The 15,944-nt window shown below is 39.1% G+C and overlaps 1 protein-coding gene across 2 annotated transcripts in view; it reads left to right on the top strand.

The window, feature by feature from the left end:
* atad1b (ATPase family AAA domain containing 1b) overlaps window positions 1–15,944 on the top strand; it is a 46,988-nt gene that overhangs the window by 8,828 nt on the left and 22,216 nt on the right. For both annotated transcript variants that reach the window (XM_063071624.1, XM_063071623.1), the window contains exons 2-4: window positions 2,338–2,516; window positions 5,233–5,331; window positions 11,395–11,515. In XM_063071624.1, coding sequence (XP_062927694.1) covers window positions 2,343–2,516; window positions 5,233–5,331; window positions 11,395–11,515 — 394 coding nt within the window. In that variant the 5' untranslated portion in view covers window positions 2,338–2,342. The remainder of the gene's footprint in view (window positions 1–2,337; window positions 2,517–5,232; window positions 5,332–11,394; window positions 11,516–15,944) is intronic.

Below are 15,944 nucleotides of genomic sequence, written 5' to 3'. Positions count from 1 at the left end.
GGGGAGAGCGGCTGCTCGGGGCGCGCGCTGATTTTTTTCGTGCGCTGCTTTTTTTGTAATGGTGAAAACACCTTCTGTTAGCAAAAACAGGGTACTAATGTAGGTCTTTCGTAACAGTGAGGTTTCGTAAAGTGAACATTCGAAAAGCGGGGGACAACTGTACTTTTGTAAATTTAGCAGATGTGATCATGCCAAGTTAGGTGTGGATAGCCAGCAGGCCTCGTACCCCGGTGGGATATGTCTGTCTTAGCATGCGAAGGCAGTTCCAGTGGACTGGGCGGATAAGATCAACAGCAAGATCCAACGGCCAGGAGGGCAGTTCTGCAACGCTTTGTGGAAAGTGAAGGGCATGACAAGGCACCGAAAAAGTCACTGCAACCAAGGAAGACCTCCAGCGCAATAGCTTCTCCACTTTAAAAACCCTCTCCTGCACAGATTCTTCTATGCAGTTCTGTCATCATCCGATAATGCACACACGCGCACACCACCCCCCCCACAAGGCCCAGCAGCATTCTTTTCACAAAATCCTCATTTCTTTTTTTGTCACAATATCAAGACATACTTCTGCTAACTTTTTTTGTTATATGAAAACAACATTTTCAATTTTGTTTCATAAATAACTTCCAGTTGCCACCAACTTACAAGAAATGGATGCAGGATTAATTTATAAGGTCTGTCAATTGAATAATGTGCAGTTATTGAAAGAAAGTTATCTCTCAGTAACTACGTTTGATTCAGTACCTCGGCTGCCTCCTGATCTTAAACTTAGGCCGCAGTGCTTTGCAATCTTGAGCTTAAATGTATTTGGCATTTGAGTACCAGGTCTTTGAGGTATTAAAAAAAACTATCTGAAATATTTGTGACTATTTGCATAAAGATATCTCTATTTGTCCCAGTCCTAAGTCCATTATATCCTCTCTATTTCTAGTCTCTCCATCACAAAAGAAGCGATCTCAGTCATATATTTTTTAAAGGGGATCTACTACTTCTTTGAAATTCCATGAAATATAGCCCATTCTCCTTTTTCTTTAAGACATCCAAGAATCAATCTGGTGAACTTATGTTCCATTGACCTTAAGCTGAAAACCACATGCAGAACAGTTGAAGTCTTGCCAAGCCCTATATAATCTGAGAAAACTTATTCTTGTAATCAGACCTCTTACAATAAAGACTGACATTCCAATTCTCTTCAAATATTTGTTGAAAGTGCCGATTGGGTTGCTGCATCCCACAGGCCCCCAGATATGTCCCTGCACCAACATTTGCTGGTTTCTCTATCTTTGGAAAGCATAAGGTGCTCCTGCATATTATGCCCAAAGTTTTCAACATTTTTAAAAACATATATATAAATTCAAAAATGATGGAGTAAGGAATAGCAAATATGGTATTGAAAGGTTATAGGGAGACTAAAATAAGCTGAAAAGTTGAGTGTGGTAGTGACTGAATTTAATCCAGACATGTGTGAGATAATAAATCTTGGGACAGATACTAACAGGACATGGCAAGGACCTCAGGAGTGTTGATGTATCGAGGGATCTGAGGGTGCAAATTGATTACATGTTGAATATGGTAATACAGGTGCATTGGATAATAAGCAAGGCATTCAGCAAATTTGCCTTCATAAGCCAAGGCATTGAGTATCAGTTGTGATATCATGTTGCAGCTGTACAAAACTTTGATTGGGATGGACATGGATTATTGTGCTCTAGTTACAACACTACAGCAAGGATGTGGTAGCATTGCAAAAAATGTAGAAGAGAGTCACCAGAATGTCCCTGTTGTGGAGGGTTTTACTTATAGGGAGAGATTGGAGAAACTGGGTTTATTGTCACTGAAATCCTGAAAGCTTAGAGGTAACTTTGTAAAAATTTATAAAATTGAGGGCTGTGGGTAAGGTAGATTGGTAGTGTTTTTCCTTGGGTACAGGAGTCTAAAAGATTTAAGGTGAGAGAGATTTAAATTAAAGGAGACCAGGACAAGATTTTCACATGGAGTGCATTGGTTATGCATGAGCTACCATAGGAAGTGATAGAGGCAGTTATAATTACAATGTTTAAACACACTTGAACAGGTACACAATAATATTACCTTTTTATTCATCTCTTTCACTATTTTTGTAACATATTAATTTGTACGTACTGCAGCCACGTGTTAGTGATAATAAACCAAATTGTGAGGTTCAGCCATAATATGGGCAGATCGGATTCGTGTGGATGGGGATCGTGGTTGGCAGAAATGAGGTGGGGTGAACAGCCCGTTTCGATGACTCCAGTAGCTGGAAAATGGACTCTTCTCCTTGTGCATTTTCTTAACCCCTCTCTGTCATTTGTCTTGCAGCAAAAATGGTCTTGAAAGAAATCCCAACTGAATCTTTGGCCCGTCCTTTGTCACGGAATGAAATAGTTGGTTTAATTTTTCGCTTAACAATATTTGGTGCAGTAACCTACTACACTATCAAATGGATGGTAGATGCCATTGATCCTACAAGGAAACAGAAAGTGGAAGCACAGAAACAGGTTGGTTTATGTTTTATTAATGTATGATACACAGATCAAACTAAGCATCAGCATAAATCAAGTCAAATTTATTTATAAAGCGCATTTAAAAACAACCCATATTGACCAAAGTGCTATACAAACCATAACAGGTAGCTAAAATCACAAATACAAGAAACACAGATACAAACAACAAGGCATACTGCTTATAGGCACAAAATAAACAACACATGAGCCTAGGCACAAGCCAAAAATCAGCCACATCAGGAAGATTCAAATGCTAGTGAAGAAAGGTAAGTTTTGAGCTTGCACTTAAAAGAGTCACTGGAGGGGGCAGATCTGATAGGGAGGGGAATGCTGTTCCACTGTCTAGGGGCTACAATGGTAAAGGCACAGTCACCCCTGAGCTTAAGTTTAGATCACGGGACAGCCAGGAGCCCCAAGTCAGCTGACCTGAGGGACCTGGAAGTAGAATAAGGGGTTAGAAGGTCTGCTATATAGGAGCGGGCCAGCCCATTTAGGGCTTTATAAATAAACAGGAGAACCTTAAAATCAATTCTAAACTGTACTGGTAGCCAGTGGAGGGAGGCCAGGGTAGAAGTAATGTGGTTCCTCTTCCGGGCACCTGTCAGGAGATTGGCTGCAGCATTCTGGACCAGTTGCAGGTGGGACAGGGACGACCGACTAATCCCAGTATACAGGGAGTTGGAGTAGTCCAAGCGGGAGGATATAAGGGTGTTGATTTTGGCAATAGTACAAAGCTGAAAAAAAACTGGCTTTTACTACTGCATTAACTTGCTTGTCAAACTTAAAGGCGGAATCAAATATCACACCAAGCATAGATGAGGTAGGCTAAAAGAATCCTTTAATGTGCTGTGACATTCTACAAAATAGGTCTTACTCAAATGTTATAGCCCTTACTCATTTTTACAGTATGAAGGGTGTGTTTTTTTTGTCAGCTATGAGATGTTTAAAATTTTAATCTACTACAGTGGGAGGAACTGAATACTCATCAGTTGAAATATCTGTGCCATTTGTAAATTGCCCTTGATATTGTGCAAAGGCAGTGGCGAATGTGTTTTGTACATTAAAATGAGTAGCACAAATGAGGGAACTTGGATGACAGCCATTTAATGACTAGAAACTGGCTCAATAAATTGGTTGAGAAATATAGGTGAAGCTAAAATCACAGTGTCACAGGTGTTTGTCCCACACAAGATGTTTTCAAATATAAATAATCTTAAAATTTTATTGGTAGAAATTTAAAACAAATTCTCTTGAGGATTTAAGATATGGAAAGGCTTGTAAAAAACTATTGGGCAAAAGATTTGAGATAAGATCAGGATTTTAAATTTCTGAGAAGGGATTATTATCAGAATGAAGTTTGGTTATTATATTTAATATGATTTGATTGCAAAGTAGACATCAAGAATAGTAACTCTTAGACAATTTTTCAAAAATAGCATTGGTCACAACAAACAATCAATTACATAAATACTGTGTGTTCAGCCATCAGTTTCATTCACACAGGTGAATTTTGTTCTTGGGTACCGAGCTTACAATCTTTACCAGGCAGAAGCATTTTGATTTTCTGTAAAAAGAATCATCATTTATCCTAAATTTATGCTTCACAACTCTGAACCACCTTATCGCATTTGAAGTATAATTTTAGGATTTTACATATTCTACTTCAGTACAGATTTCCTTTTGAGGTATGCCCCTTCATAGTTTTTAGTATTGCATATCAATGTTGCGTTTAGTTTGATATTTGAACTGCTAACTTCACGTCACAAAATGTGATAGAAGGGATGCTATGAAAGTTGGAATACAGTACCTTGTAACTTTAGCACATCGGAACAGTATACAATGCCATGGCCTTCAATGCATGCAAGTTATTGAACAGATCAATGTATATTTAATGAGACAAGCTTGTTCAGATAAATGCATTTCCATTCATTTTACTGGGCCTGAGAATGCTGATGCTGTTCACATTGCATCATTGTTCCGGTCTTTGTGTGCCTGCAAGTTGCAGTACAGAAACATGGAAAATGCTGGAGGTCAGATGATGTGCAAGGATCCATTTGATCTCCTGTAATACCTCTGGGTTTAGTATTGAGGGCTGATCAACCACCAGTACATGTGCAACCTTGCTTATTTGAATGGGTAGCTGACATCCATTAAAACAAAGTGAAACTAAGGATCTTGTTTTATTTTAAGATTAATGGTTTTAAGTTACATTACTAACTTGTAATAAAAAAAATAATTAAATGTATTTCAGCCATTTCCAAATGCCAGGTGTATTTAGAGACATTGGAAAATACCCTCTAGCAATGCAAACCAGTGGGTGGGCCTCAGTCTGTGCCACGTAAGGCCAAATCACTGCTTGCGAACTGTTCTTCCTTGCAGGGAGTACACAGCAGCAACGTGCTGGGAAATTAGGACAGCACAAAAAGTGTTTTATGGGATCCCATAGAAGATGAATGCAAGGCATTGGACTATTTTTTAAAAATAAAAATATGAGTAAATATTTTAAATAAGTAAATATCTGTTATAATTTTTAATTCGTTGAGTGCCTGATAAGCACTTTTGAATTTTGAAATTAAAGCATTTTCTTTTGAATTGAAAATTCAGTTTTTAATTAATATGGTTGAAATGTGAGAAGAAATACTCAGGTGCATTTGTGGCACTGTTCTTGCCTCCCTCTTACAATTTAGATTAATTTTAATTGATTTCTCAGGCAGAGAGACTAATGAAGCAAATTGGTGTAAAAAATGTCAAGCTTTCAGAATATGAGATGAGTATTGCAGCCCACCTTGTTGACCCTCTGAGTATGCAGGTAAGGCATTTCTTAATTGTATCCATCATCTTGTGTTTAGAGATGGTAATCGTTATATCAGCTGTGCACTGTTGCAATATAGTGGACTTCTGATATAGGCAACCTGCTTACTTATTTTTAGTTGACAGTTAAACATTTTTATTGTCTTCATTAAAGGATCAGGCCATTGTTTGCTTCATGAGGTCTGGTCAGCAGTGTGAGGACTTAGCATCTCTTGCAATGGAGCTTACACTTAGAAATTGATGTTTTTTAATACCCTTTGATATGCTTGTAACTTGGATATTACATTTCATTTAACCAAATGGGTAATCTGATACTATATCCTTCTAATAGAATCTTGGAACTAACCAATATAAGGTGCAAAAAAGCAGCCTGAGATAATTAATCTCCATTACATTCTTCTATCAATGCACATGGAAAGGGATAGTCACCTCTCTGAACAATTTATTTTGGGCTGGAATCTCACCTTTTTGAGACATACGTAAGTGTGTCGTGATTTTGCACCTTGCCAGTGCATTAAGCTGTTGGTACCAGAAGCTACCAAGTCTACCTCATAATACCTCACACACATAAATTGTAATGATGTTCTTTCAACTGCTTGGTTGCTTCAAGTTTTTGTATGACCGAAAATCAATTGGAGTTCTTTGAAAGAATTACGTGTGCTGAAGGTAATGAGGAATCTAGGTATGGTTACAGTTTTAGAAGTCATTTGATAAGGGGTAGCATCAAAGATTATTCCAGTAAATGAAAGCCTATTGTGCAAGATGCTAGCACTCAACATTTTACAGCTTGTATGAATGAATTTGATGAAGGGACTGAAAATGCTTCAGGTCTATTGTAAATGTAAATTTTTGCCACTAACATGTGTTCATATTTGCATGGATAATTCCATACAAATTGACATTGGAAATGAAAAAGAAAATACTAGCAAATTAATTTTTTAAAAATACCAAGGGTTACTTAAGCTAAGAATATGTTTCAAAATATTGTTGTACTTGCTGTCTTAAGTAAAATCAGAGCCAGTTAGAGTCTGTCATTAATAAGTATTTTAACATTTTAAAATATGAGATGTACAGAATTCTGTATGCTGTATTAAGATATTCAGCACAGAAACAGGCCCGCCCTTTGGCCCAATTCACACGTGGCAACAGTTTTGCCCAGCAAGTTAGTCCCGTCTGCCTACATTTGGCCCACAGCCCTCTAAACCTTTCTTATTTATGTACTTAGCTCGATAACTCAGCCTCTGCTTCTGGCAGTTCATTCCAAATAAGTTCCACCCTTTGCATGAAGAAGCTACCATTGATGGCTCCTTTGATTTTAGTAGCCCCTCCCTGGGGGAAAAGTCTGTATGCTTTTACACTTTCTACGCCCATCTTGATCTTGGTATACATCTAATAGGTCACTCCTTAATCTTTTAGGTTCCAGGGAATTGTGCCCTGGTCTACACAACCCATCCTTGTAAATCAGGCCCCCCAAGTCTAGGCAACATCCTGGTAAATTGTTTTCTGTACTCTAGCTCTAGGTTAATATCGTTCATATATTAGAGTGACCAAAGCTACACAATAATCCAGAAAACCACAATACCATAAGATATAGGAGCAGAATTTGGCCATTCAGCCCATCGAGTCTGCTCCACCATTCCATCATGATTAATTTATTATCTCTCTCAGCCCCAGTCCCTTGTTTTCTCCTCTTAACCTTCGATGTCCTTACTAATCAAGAACCTATCAAGCACTGCTTTAAATATACCCAATGATTTTTCCTCAATGGCCTTCTGTGGCAATCACTTCCACAGATTCACCACCCTCTGGCTAAAGAAGTTTCTCCTCATCTCTTGTAAAGGGACATACTTCTGTTCCATGTGGAGTCTTTCCATGGTCTTGTACAACTGCAGCATAACTTCCCAACTCCCATACTCGGGCCTTGAGTGAGGGAGGCCAGTGTGCCAAGCACCTTCATCACATGTCTACTCGTGATGCCACTTTTAATCAACTATGCATTAATGAACAGAGTTCTAGCTCTCTCTGTTCCAAAACACCCTCCACGGCCCTGCCAGTCACTGCATGAGTTGTAGCTTGGTCTGATCTCTCAAAAAGCAGTATTTATCCGGATTGAAAGCCATTTGCCATTCCTCAGTCCATATACTTTGCTGGTCACGATCCCTCTGTAAATTTTTTTTATATAACCTTTTATAACATTTATAAAGCCATTATTTTAATATTATCTGCAAACTTAGTAACCTTGCCAATTGTCATATTGTCAGTATATGACAATGAAGTGATCTAATCTAGTCTTCCTGATCCCGGTCACTTTAATTCTCCAATTGCAGGAATTTTTTTTTTCTCTTTTAAGTGCATCAACTTTTGAATAAAGGTTTTTGAATTTACCTTTGATGGAAAAGATGCACAACAAAACTGCTTACAATTTGCTTCTGATTTTTTTGTCTGTGATTTCTGCTCTACAGTATAATCTGGAGGGAAAAAATGATTTGCTGTGTAAATATGACTTAAAAATTGTATTTCAGAATTTAAGTATGTGCAGGAGTTTTTAAGTAAAAAGCTGTCTGCTCATTTATAGTGATGCACAGAAGATGCTGTAGGAACTCAGCAGGCCCTTCAGCATGTCTCGGCTCGAAATATCGACTGTACTCTTTTCCATAGATGCTGCCTGGCCTGCTGAGTTCCTCCAGCATTTTGTGCATGTTGCTTGGATTTCCAGCATCTGCAGATTTTCTCTTGTTTGCTCATCTATAGTTGCTTAACTAATATTTAAAATTGTATGAGTCATTACATTAAGCTTCAGTGCTTTCTCTCATTTTAATTCCTAGATTTGATTACTAGTTAAAGAACCTTGGAAATCTATAATCAAGGAAATTCTGAAATCAAGTTCTGAGCAGAGATAGATAATTTGAATTACTTAGCAGTTTCCTATTTGCCTGTACTTGGCATTTTACTGAGAACCATTAGGGGGCAGTAATGAAGCTACAAGTTTGGATGCTGAAAACCTTGGAACTATATTTTCTACAATCTCTGCTGAACTCACAAGATGCATGTTAAGTTGCCTTTGGTTAACAGCACAGCTATGATTAATAAGATGATAATGTATGCCATGTAATGGTTAATTTTCAAAGATGGTGACCTCCACCAGATTTTTTAAAATACTGCTAAATGATAACCTTTAACATTCCACTGCAATTCTACATTAGAAATTGCATTAAATTATGTCATTGTTGTTTATTTGGTGCTATAGCTTATCATATTGACTTCGGTGTATCAGTGTAAGAAGCAGCATTTTGGTCCTGTCACCTTCATTTTCTACCCGAGTTACTGGTGCTATTAGATAAATTCTTTATTGATCCTAAAGGAAATTACAGTGTCACTGTAGCATTACAAGTGCACAAGTATACAAATATTAGTAAAGAAGTAAGAAAGAATAAAAATCAAGTTACCTCAAGCAGTTTAACTGAAGGGGTTCATCACTTCCCTGGCTATAGGTTGACTCATAATAGAGCCTAATGGCCGAGGGTAAGAATAACCTCATATAGTGCTCTTTGGAGCAGTGCAGTTGTCCTAGTCTATTACTAAAAGTGCTCCTATGTTCAGCCAAGGTGGCATGCGGAGGTTGAGAAACATAGTCCAGAATTGCCAGGATTTTCCTTGGGGTTGTTAGCCTCTAGTGTGTCAAGTTTGACTCCTATAGCAAAGCCAGGCTTTCTAATCAGTTTATTGAGCCTGTTGGCATCACGTGTGTTGATGCCATTGGCCCAACACACCACCACATAGAAGATTGTGATGGCCACAGCAGACTGGTAGAACATGTGAAGGAGAAGCCTGCATACTCCAAAGGACCTCAGTCTCCTCAAGAAGTAGAGGTGACTCTGGCCCTTCTTGTACACAGTCTCTGTGTTGGTCTTCCACTCAGGTCTGTCATCCAGGTGCACCCCCAGGTATTTATCAGTCCTCACCATTAACAGTAACAGGGAGCAGTGCAGGCTTAGTCTTCTTAAAGTCCATCACCATCTCCTTTGTCTTACTGATGCTGAGCCGCTGATGATTCAGCTTGCACCATTTGACACAACATTCACCAGGGCCCTGTATTCATCCTCCCGTTCTCCCTTTATACACCCAACTATGATGAGGCTTTCAGAGAATTTCTGCAGAGGACATGACTCAGTGTTGTATCTATAGTCCAAGGTATACAGGAAAAACAGGAAGTTAGCCTATGGGGCCCCAACGTTGCTTATAGCCATGTCTGACACACAGCTCTGAAGTCACACAAATGGTGATTACAAAGCCATTAAAATCCAAGTGTGATATTGCAAAGGAGTGATGGCTACTACTAAACCTTTCGAAGTTACGTGTGAATTACTGAGGAGATTGTTAACTGATAATATTTAGCAGTTCAGACATTTAACTACAATTAGCTTTTGAGTTGGCATTTCATGTACTGTTTTCACGGGATAATTTTTAACATTACAATAAAATTTACCATTGTAAGTAAGTAACATAAAACTGGTGTTGAAGTTTACCCATATCTTTTCTAAACTACATTGAAAATTATTTCATTAAAACTGCTGCAACGTATAGCATTGCTGATCATTGTTACTAGAGTCATAGAGCACGACAGCACAGAAATGCCCTTCAGCCCATCTAGACCTTGCCAAACTATTTGGCTTAAACCCATTGACCTGCACCTGGACCATAGCTCTCCATATCCCTCCTATTCGTTTACTTTTCCAAACTTCTCCACGATGTTTCAATCGAGCTTGTATCCACCACTTCTCTGACAGCTCATTCCATCCTCACACCACCCTCTGAGTAAAGAAGTTTCCCCTCATGTTCCTCTTAAGTATTTCACCTTTCACCCTGAACATATGACTTCTAGTTTTAGTCTCACCCAACCTCGGTGGAAAAAGCCTGTTCCCTTTACCTTGTCTATACCCCTCATAATTTTATATACCTCTATCAAATCTCCCCTCCTTCTCCTATGCCTCAGGGAATGAAGTCCTAATCTATTCAACCTCTCCCTATAATTCAGGTTCTTGAATCCCAACAACATTCTTCTAAATTTTTTCCTGCAAGTAACTACACACAATACTGCAAATTTGGCCTCACCCACGTCTTGTACTACTTCAATAAAACACCCAACCAGTAGTGATTTATGAAGGCTAATATCCTGAAAGTTCTCTTTGCGAACCTATTTACTTGTGATATGACTTCCAAGGAATTATGGATCTGTATTGCCAGATCCCTTTGCTCTGCCTCACTCCTTAGTGCCTTACCATTCACTGTGTAAGAAGAAAACACAGCAGACACTACCTAATCTGTCCTCCCAAAGTGCAACACCTCTCGCTTGCCTGAATTAAAATTTATCTGTCATTTTTCCAGTTGATCCAGATCCTTCTGCAAGCTTTGATATCTTTCCTCACTGTCCACTAAGCCCTAGTCTTAGTGTCCTCCGCAAATTTGCTGATCCAGTTTACCGCATTATTGATTCAGATTGTTGATATAGATAACAAACAACAACGGACCCAGCACTGACTGACCCCTGCGGCATACCACTAGCCATAAGCCTCCAGTCAAAGAGGCAACCATCTATAGTCTCTCTGGCCTCTCCTGTTAAACCAGTGTTAAATCTAATTTACTACTTCATTCTGAATGCCAAGGGACTGAATCTTTTGGACCAGCCTCCCATGTCCACCTGGACCTTGTCTACATGGACCTCAGTCGACAATGCCCACTGCCTTTCCTTCATAAATTTTGCTGTTAACTTTGAAAAATTCTAAGATTGTTTAGACATGACCTTTCTCTCACAAAGCCATGTTAACTATCCCTAATCAGTTCCTGTTTACAAATACTTCTATATCCTGTCTCTTAGAATGTCTTCCAATGATTTATCCACTTTTGTTGTCAGGATCACTGGCCTATAATTTCCCACCTTATTCTTAAGGCCTTTCTTAAACAACAGAACAACATTAGATATCCTGTAGTCCTCTGGCATGAGTGGATAACTATACAACAATTATCACCATTGATACCTTTTGTGTTTCTGTACTTTCAACAGGTTACATGGGATGATGTTGCTGGCTTGGATGATGTGATTGCAGAGCTCAAAGACACTGTGATATTACCAATTCAAAAAAGACATTTATTTGAAGGATCCAGGCTGTTGCAACCTCCAAAAGGTATGCAGTAGAGGGGGGTGTGAGTGTGTGTGTGTATATGTATGTGTATATATATATGTATATATATGTGTGTGTATGTATATATATGTGTGTGTATGTATATATATGTGTGTGTATGTATATATATATGTGTGTGTATGTATATATATGTGTGTGTATGTATATATATGTGTATGTATATATATGTGTGTGTGTATATATGTATGTGTGTGTATGTGTGTGTATGTGTGTGTGTGTATGTGTGTGTATATATGTATGTGTATGTGTGTGTATATATGCGTGTATGTGTATATATGCGTGTATGTGTATATATGCGTGTATGTGTATATATGCGTGTATGTGTGTATGTATGTATATATATGTGTGTGTGTGATATATATATGTATGTATATATATGCGGGTGTACTTCGGGCTTGTATACAAACTTGGCTTGTTAGCTAGCTCTAATAACAGCCACGAGAGAAAGCCACCTTTCATACACAGGTATATGTCTGGGGTCAGTGTGATTTGGAGTTCAACCAAACAGAAACGCTGTGATGTTCCGATTAAAGAAGCCTTGATTTGAGCAAATACTGTGTAAGTACTGCCCAAACACAATTTTAGGTTGGCAAGAAATAACAGATCGTACACCACATAAAATTATAAAGAAAGTATATTTACTAATTTCAGCTTTATCACATTATCAGAAATTTCAAAAAGAGAAAAAATAAAAGGGCAGTTACATCAGTCTAAATATGCATATAATCATCGGAGCTCATCTCTTCCAAAGCTGGGTAATTGGGAGTGTGTTTCTTACACAGGCATTGGACCCAGAGTTTGCGTGAAAGCACCTGCCACATTTTCAAACTCCCTTCTAAGACCATCTTGAGCAAATTGGCTCTCTCTCAGCAGTATTGCCTTTCGTCCTTGGAGCCATTCATCTGCACAAAGCACTTCTTGCAATGGGGATTCTCCTTCCAGTGGTATTCTCCAACATCTTCCCTTCTGTCCTGCTCTGCAACCTCCACCGAAAGACCCCAAAACCAGACTACTGTCCGCCACAAAACTCTCTCTGCCCTGCTCTCTCTAGAACTTTCTCTACATCCCACCGTTCTGATTGGCTGACGCAACATTCCTAAGTTGAACAGCAGGGCTTCTTGTCTTTAGTCAAAACCAAAACATTCTACCAGCAGCACACACTGTTTTTGCAGAAAACTGACTACAGTAGTATATTCCTGCAATTAGGACTGTTGAGTTGTATTTTGTACAAGCAATCATTTGCAAGCATGGGTTAAAACGTGCACTTTAACTTGAATATGATTGCTATGATTCTGATGATCCATTTCCAGAGGATTGGGGTTATGGAATTGTTTAGTAAGTTACAACCTTAAAAACTCCAGATTAGAGTGAGAATACTATTGGCAGAATTTATACTGGAGTACAAGGAGGCAGAGGAATTAAGCAACAATAAAAAGAAGACAAAACTGCTGAAAATGCGAAAGAATCGGAGTATAGCAAGGATGAGGAATTGAAGGAAGTATTTGTCAGGAAAATTAGCATTTGAGAATCTGATAAGTTTGAAATCTGATAAGTCCCAAGTATCTGCTGATTTGCATTCCAATCTGTTGAAAGACTGATAACATTAGTGAGCACTCTAATTATCACTTCCATAATTCTATAGATTCTAGTATTGTTCCTCTGGTATCAAAGGCAAATGTGACCCTGCTATGTAAGAAAGAAGTTCAGTTCAGTTCAGTTTTCGTTTATTGTCATTTAGAAATGCATGCATTAAAAAATGATACAACATTCCTCCAGAATGATATCACAGGAAAACACAGGACAAACCAAGACTGAAACTGACAAAACCACATAATTATAACATATAGTGATAACAGTACAAAGCAATACCATAATTTGATAAAGAGCAAATGGGCACAGTTTAAAAATAAGTCTCAAAGTTCCGATAGACTCATCATCCCACGCAGGCGGCAGAAGGGAGGAACTCTCCCTGCCATGAATCTCCAAGCGCCGCCAACTCGCCGATGCAGCACCATTGGAAACACCGGACCGCAGCAGACTCTGAGTCTGTCCGAAAGCTTTCAGCTTCCGACACAGCCTCTCTGAGCACCATCCTCTACCGAGCGCTTCGACCCCGCCCCCAACCGCCGAGCAACAAGCAAAGCCGAGGACTCGGGGCCTTCTCCTCCGGAGATTCTGGACCACACAGTAGTAGCAGCAGCGGCGACGAAGCAGGCATTTCAGAAGTTTCACCAGATGTTCCCCTGTGCTCTCACGTCCATCTCCATCAAATCAGGATTGTGCACGGCACCCTACTTGACAAGTAACAGACATCACCACCGGAGTGGCTGCTGCAAGCTGCGTCGTGCCGCCATCTTCCCGCCATAGAAGGGAATTAACTTTGTTTAATATCAGTGATGGTGAAACTGCTGGATTCTATGATGGATGTAATAACAGAACCCTTTGAAAAGAATAATAGGATTGAGCAATCAGCATGGATTTATGAAAGGAAAATTATGGTTATCTGGTCTGCTGGAATTCTTTGAGGAAGTGATGAGTAGATGAGGGGGAGCCATGTGCTTTTTGAATATTTAGAACACCTGGAACAACAAATTAGTGTATGGATTAGGAATTGGTTATTGGGTATAAAGCAAAGAATGGCAGTAAATGGATCCTTTCTCATTTGTGGGGAATGACCAATGGGGCATCACTGGGATTGGGGACATGCCCTGGCTAATCACAATCTGCATCGATGATTTGGCTGAGGTGACAAAATGTCACATGCAAACTGACAATTTCAATAAATCTTCTAGACTATTGAATGTGAATTCCGTTAATACTCAGAATTTTAAGTCACTTTGATAAACTATTAATACGCGATGGAAATAAATTGTTCAGTAAACTAAATAATTTGTAGGGATCAGGGTCCTGGAGTTTAGGAAAGGAGAGTGAGAACTGGGACCCTGGTGAGCCACAGAAGAAGGGAAGGGGAACACAGCACACGTGACCTAGTGCACAAGCTAGAAAAAGTTTTTTTTAAATGATGAGAGATTGATTTGTACTAATGTTCAAAGAGACCCAAGTGTGCTTTATACAAGTAATTCAGGTTGAGTCTCTTCATTTGTTCAGCAGTCAATACATGCCACAGAATATTTTCAAATACAATTCAACACTGACTTGTGAGGTGTGTTAGAATAAAGAATGTAAAGGTGGTCTAACATGCTAGGTTTTAAGGAGGTTGTTGGTAACACAGGTATATAGATGTTAGGGAGGGAATCCACAAGCACGGAGTCATAGAACACTACAGCACAGAAACAGGCCTATTGGTCTATCTAGTACATGCCAAAAACAATCAATCTGTTTAGTCTCATCGATCTGCATAGCCTTCCCATCCATGTAGCTATCCAAATTTCTCTTAAATATTGAAATCGAACCCACATCCACCACTTGTGCTGGCAGCTTGTTCCACGCTCTCACCATCCTCTGAGTGAAGAATTCCCTGTCATGTTTCCCTTAAACATTCACCTTTCATCCTAAACCCATGACATCCAGTTGTAGTCTCACCAAACCCCAGTGAAAAAGCCTGCTTGTATTTACCTTGTCTAAACCCTTCATAATTTTATATACCTCTATCAAATCTCTCCTCATTCTCCTGCGCTCCAGGGAATAAAGCCTTATTCAACCTTTCGCTGTTACTCAGGTCTTCAAGTCCCAACAAAATCCTTGCAATTTTTTTTTTCTTCACTCTTTCATTCTTATTTATATATTAGGCCTTGCCAAAGCATTATGTAATTTCAACATAACATCCCATCTTTGGTATTCAATACATTGATTTATGAAGGTCCATGTGCCAAAGTTTTCTTTGTAACCCTATCTACCTGTGATGCCACTTTCAAGGAATTATAGATTTTTCTTCCTAGATTCTTTTTTCAATCACACTCATCAGTGTCCTACTGCTCACCGTGTAAGACCTTAACTGTTTGGTACTCCCAAACTGCAACAACTCACACTTGTCGTCATTAAATCCATCTACCAGTTTCCCTGCTGGTCCAGATCCTGCTGCAAGCTTGTATAGTCTTCCTTGTGGTCCACTACTACCCTCAATCTTGGTGTCATCTGCAAATTTGTTGATCCAGTTTACCACATTATCATCAAGATCATTGATATGAATGACATACAAGAAAGGACCTGCACCATTCTCTGCAGCACACCACTAATCACAGGCCTTCAGTCAGAGAGGTAACCATCTACTACCACACTCTGGCTTCTCCCGCAAAGCCAATATCTAATCCATTTTACTACCTCATCTTGAATGCTGAGCAACCAAACCTTCTTGACCAATCTCTCATGCAGACTTTGTCAAAGGCCTTGCTGAAGTCCAACTAGAGAACATCTGCTGCTTTGCCTTCATCAACTTTCCTGGTAACTTCCT

The sequence above is a fragment of the Mobula hypostoma genome, chromosome 19 (assembly GCF_963921235.1).
Source record: "Mobula hypostoma chromosome 19, sMobHyp1.1, whole genome shotgun sequence".
NCBI lineage: Eukaryota > Metazoa > Chordata > Chondrichthyes > Myliobatiformes > Myliobatidae > Mobula > Mobula hypostoma.
This window is presented reverse-complemented; position numbering and strand designations above follow the sequence as displayed.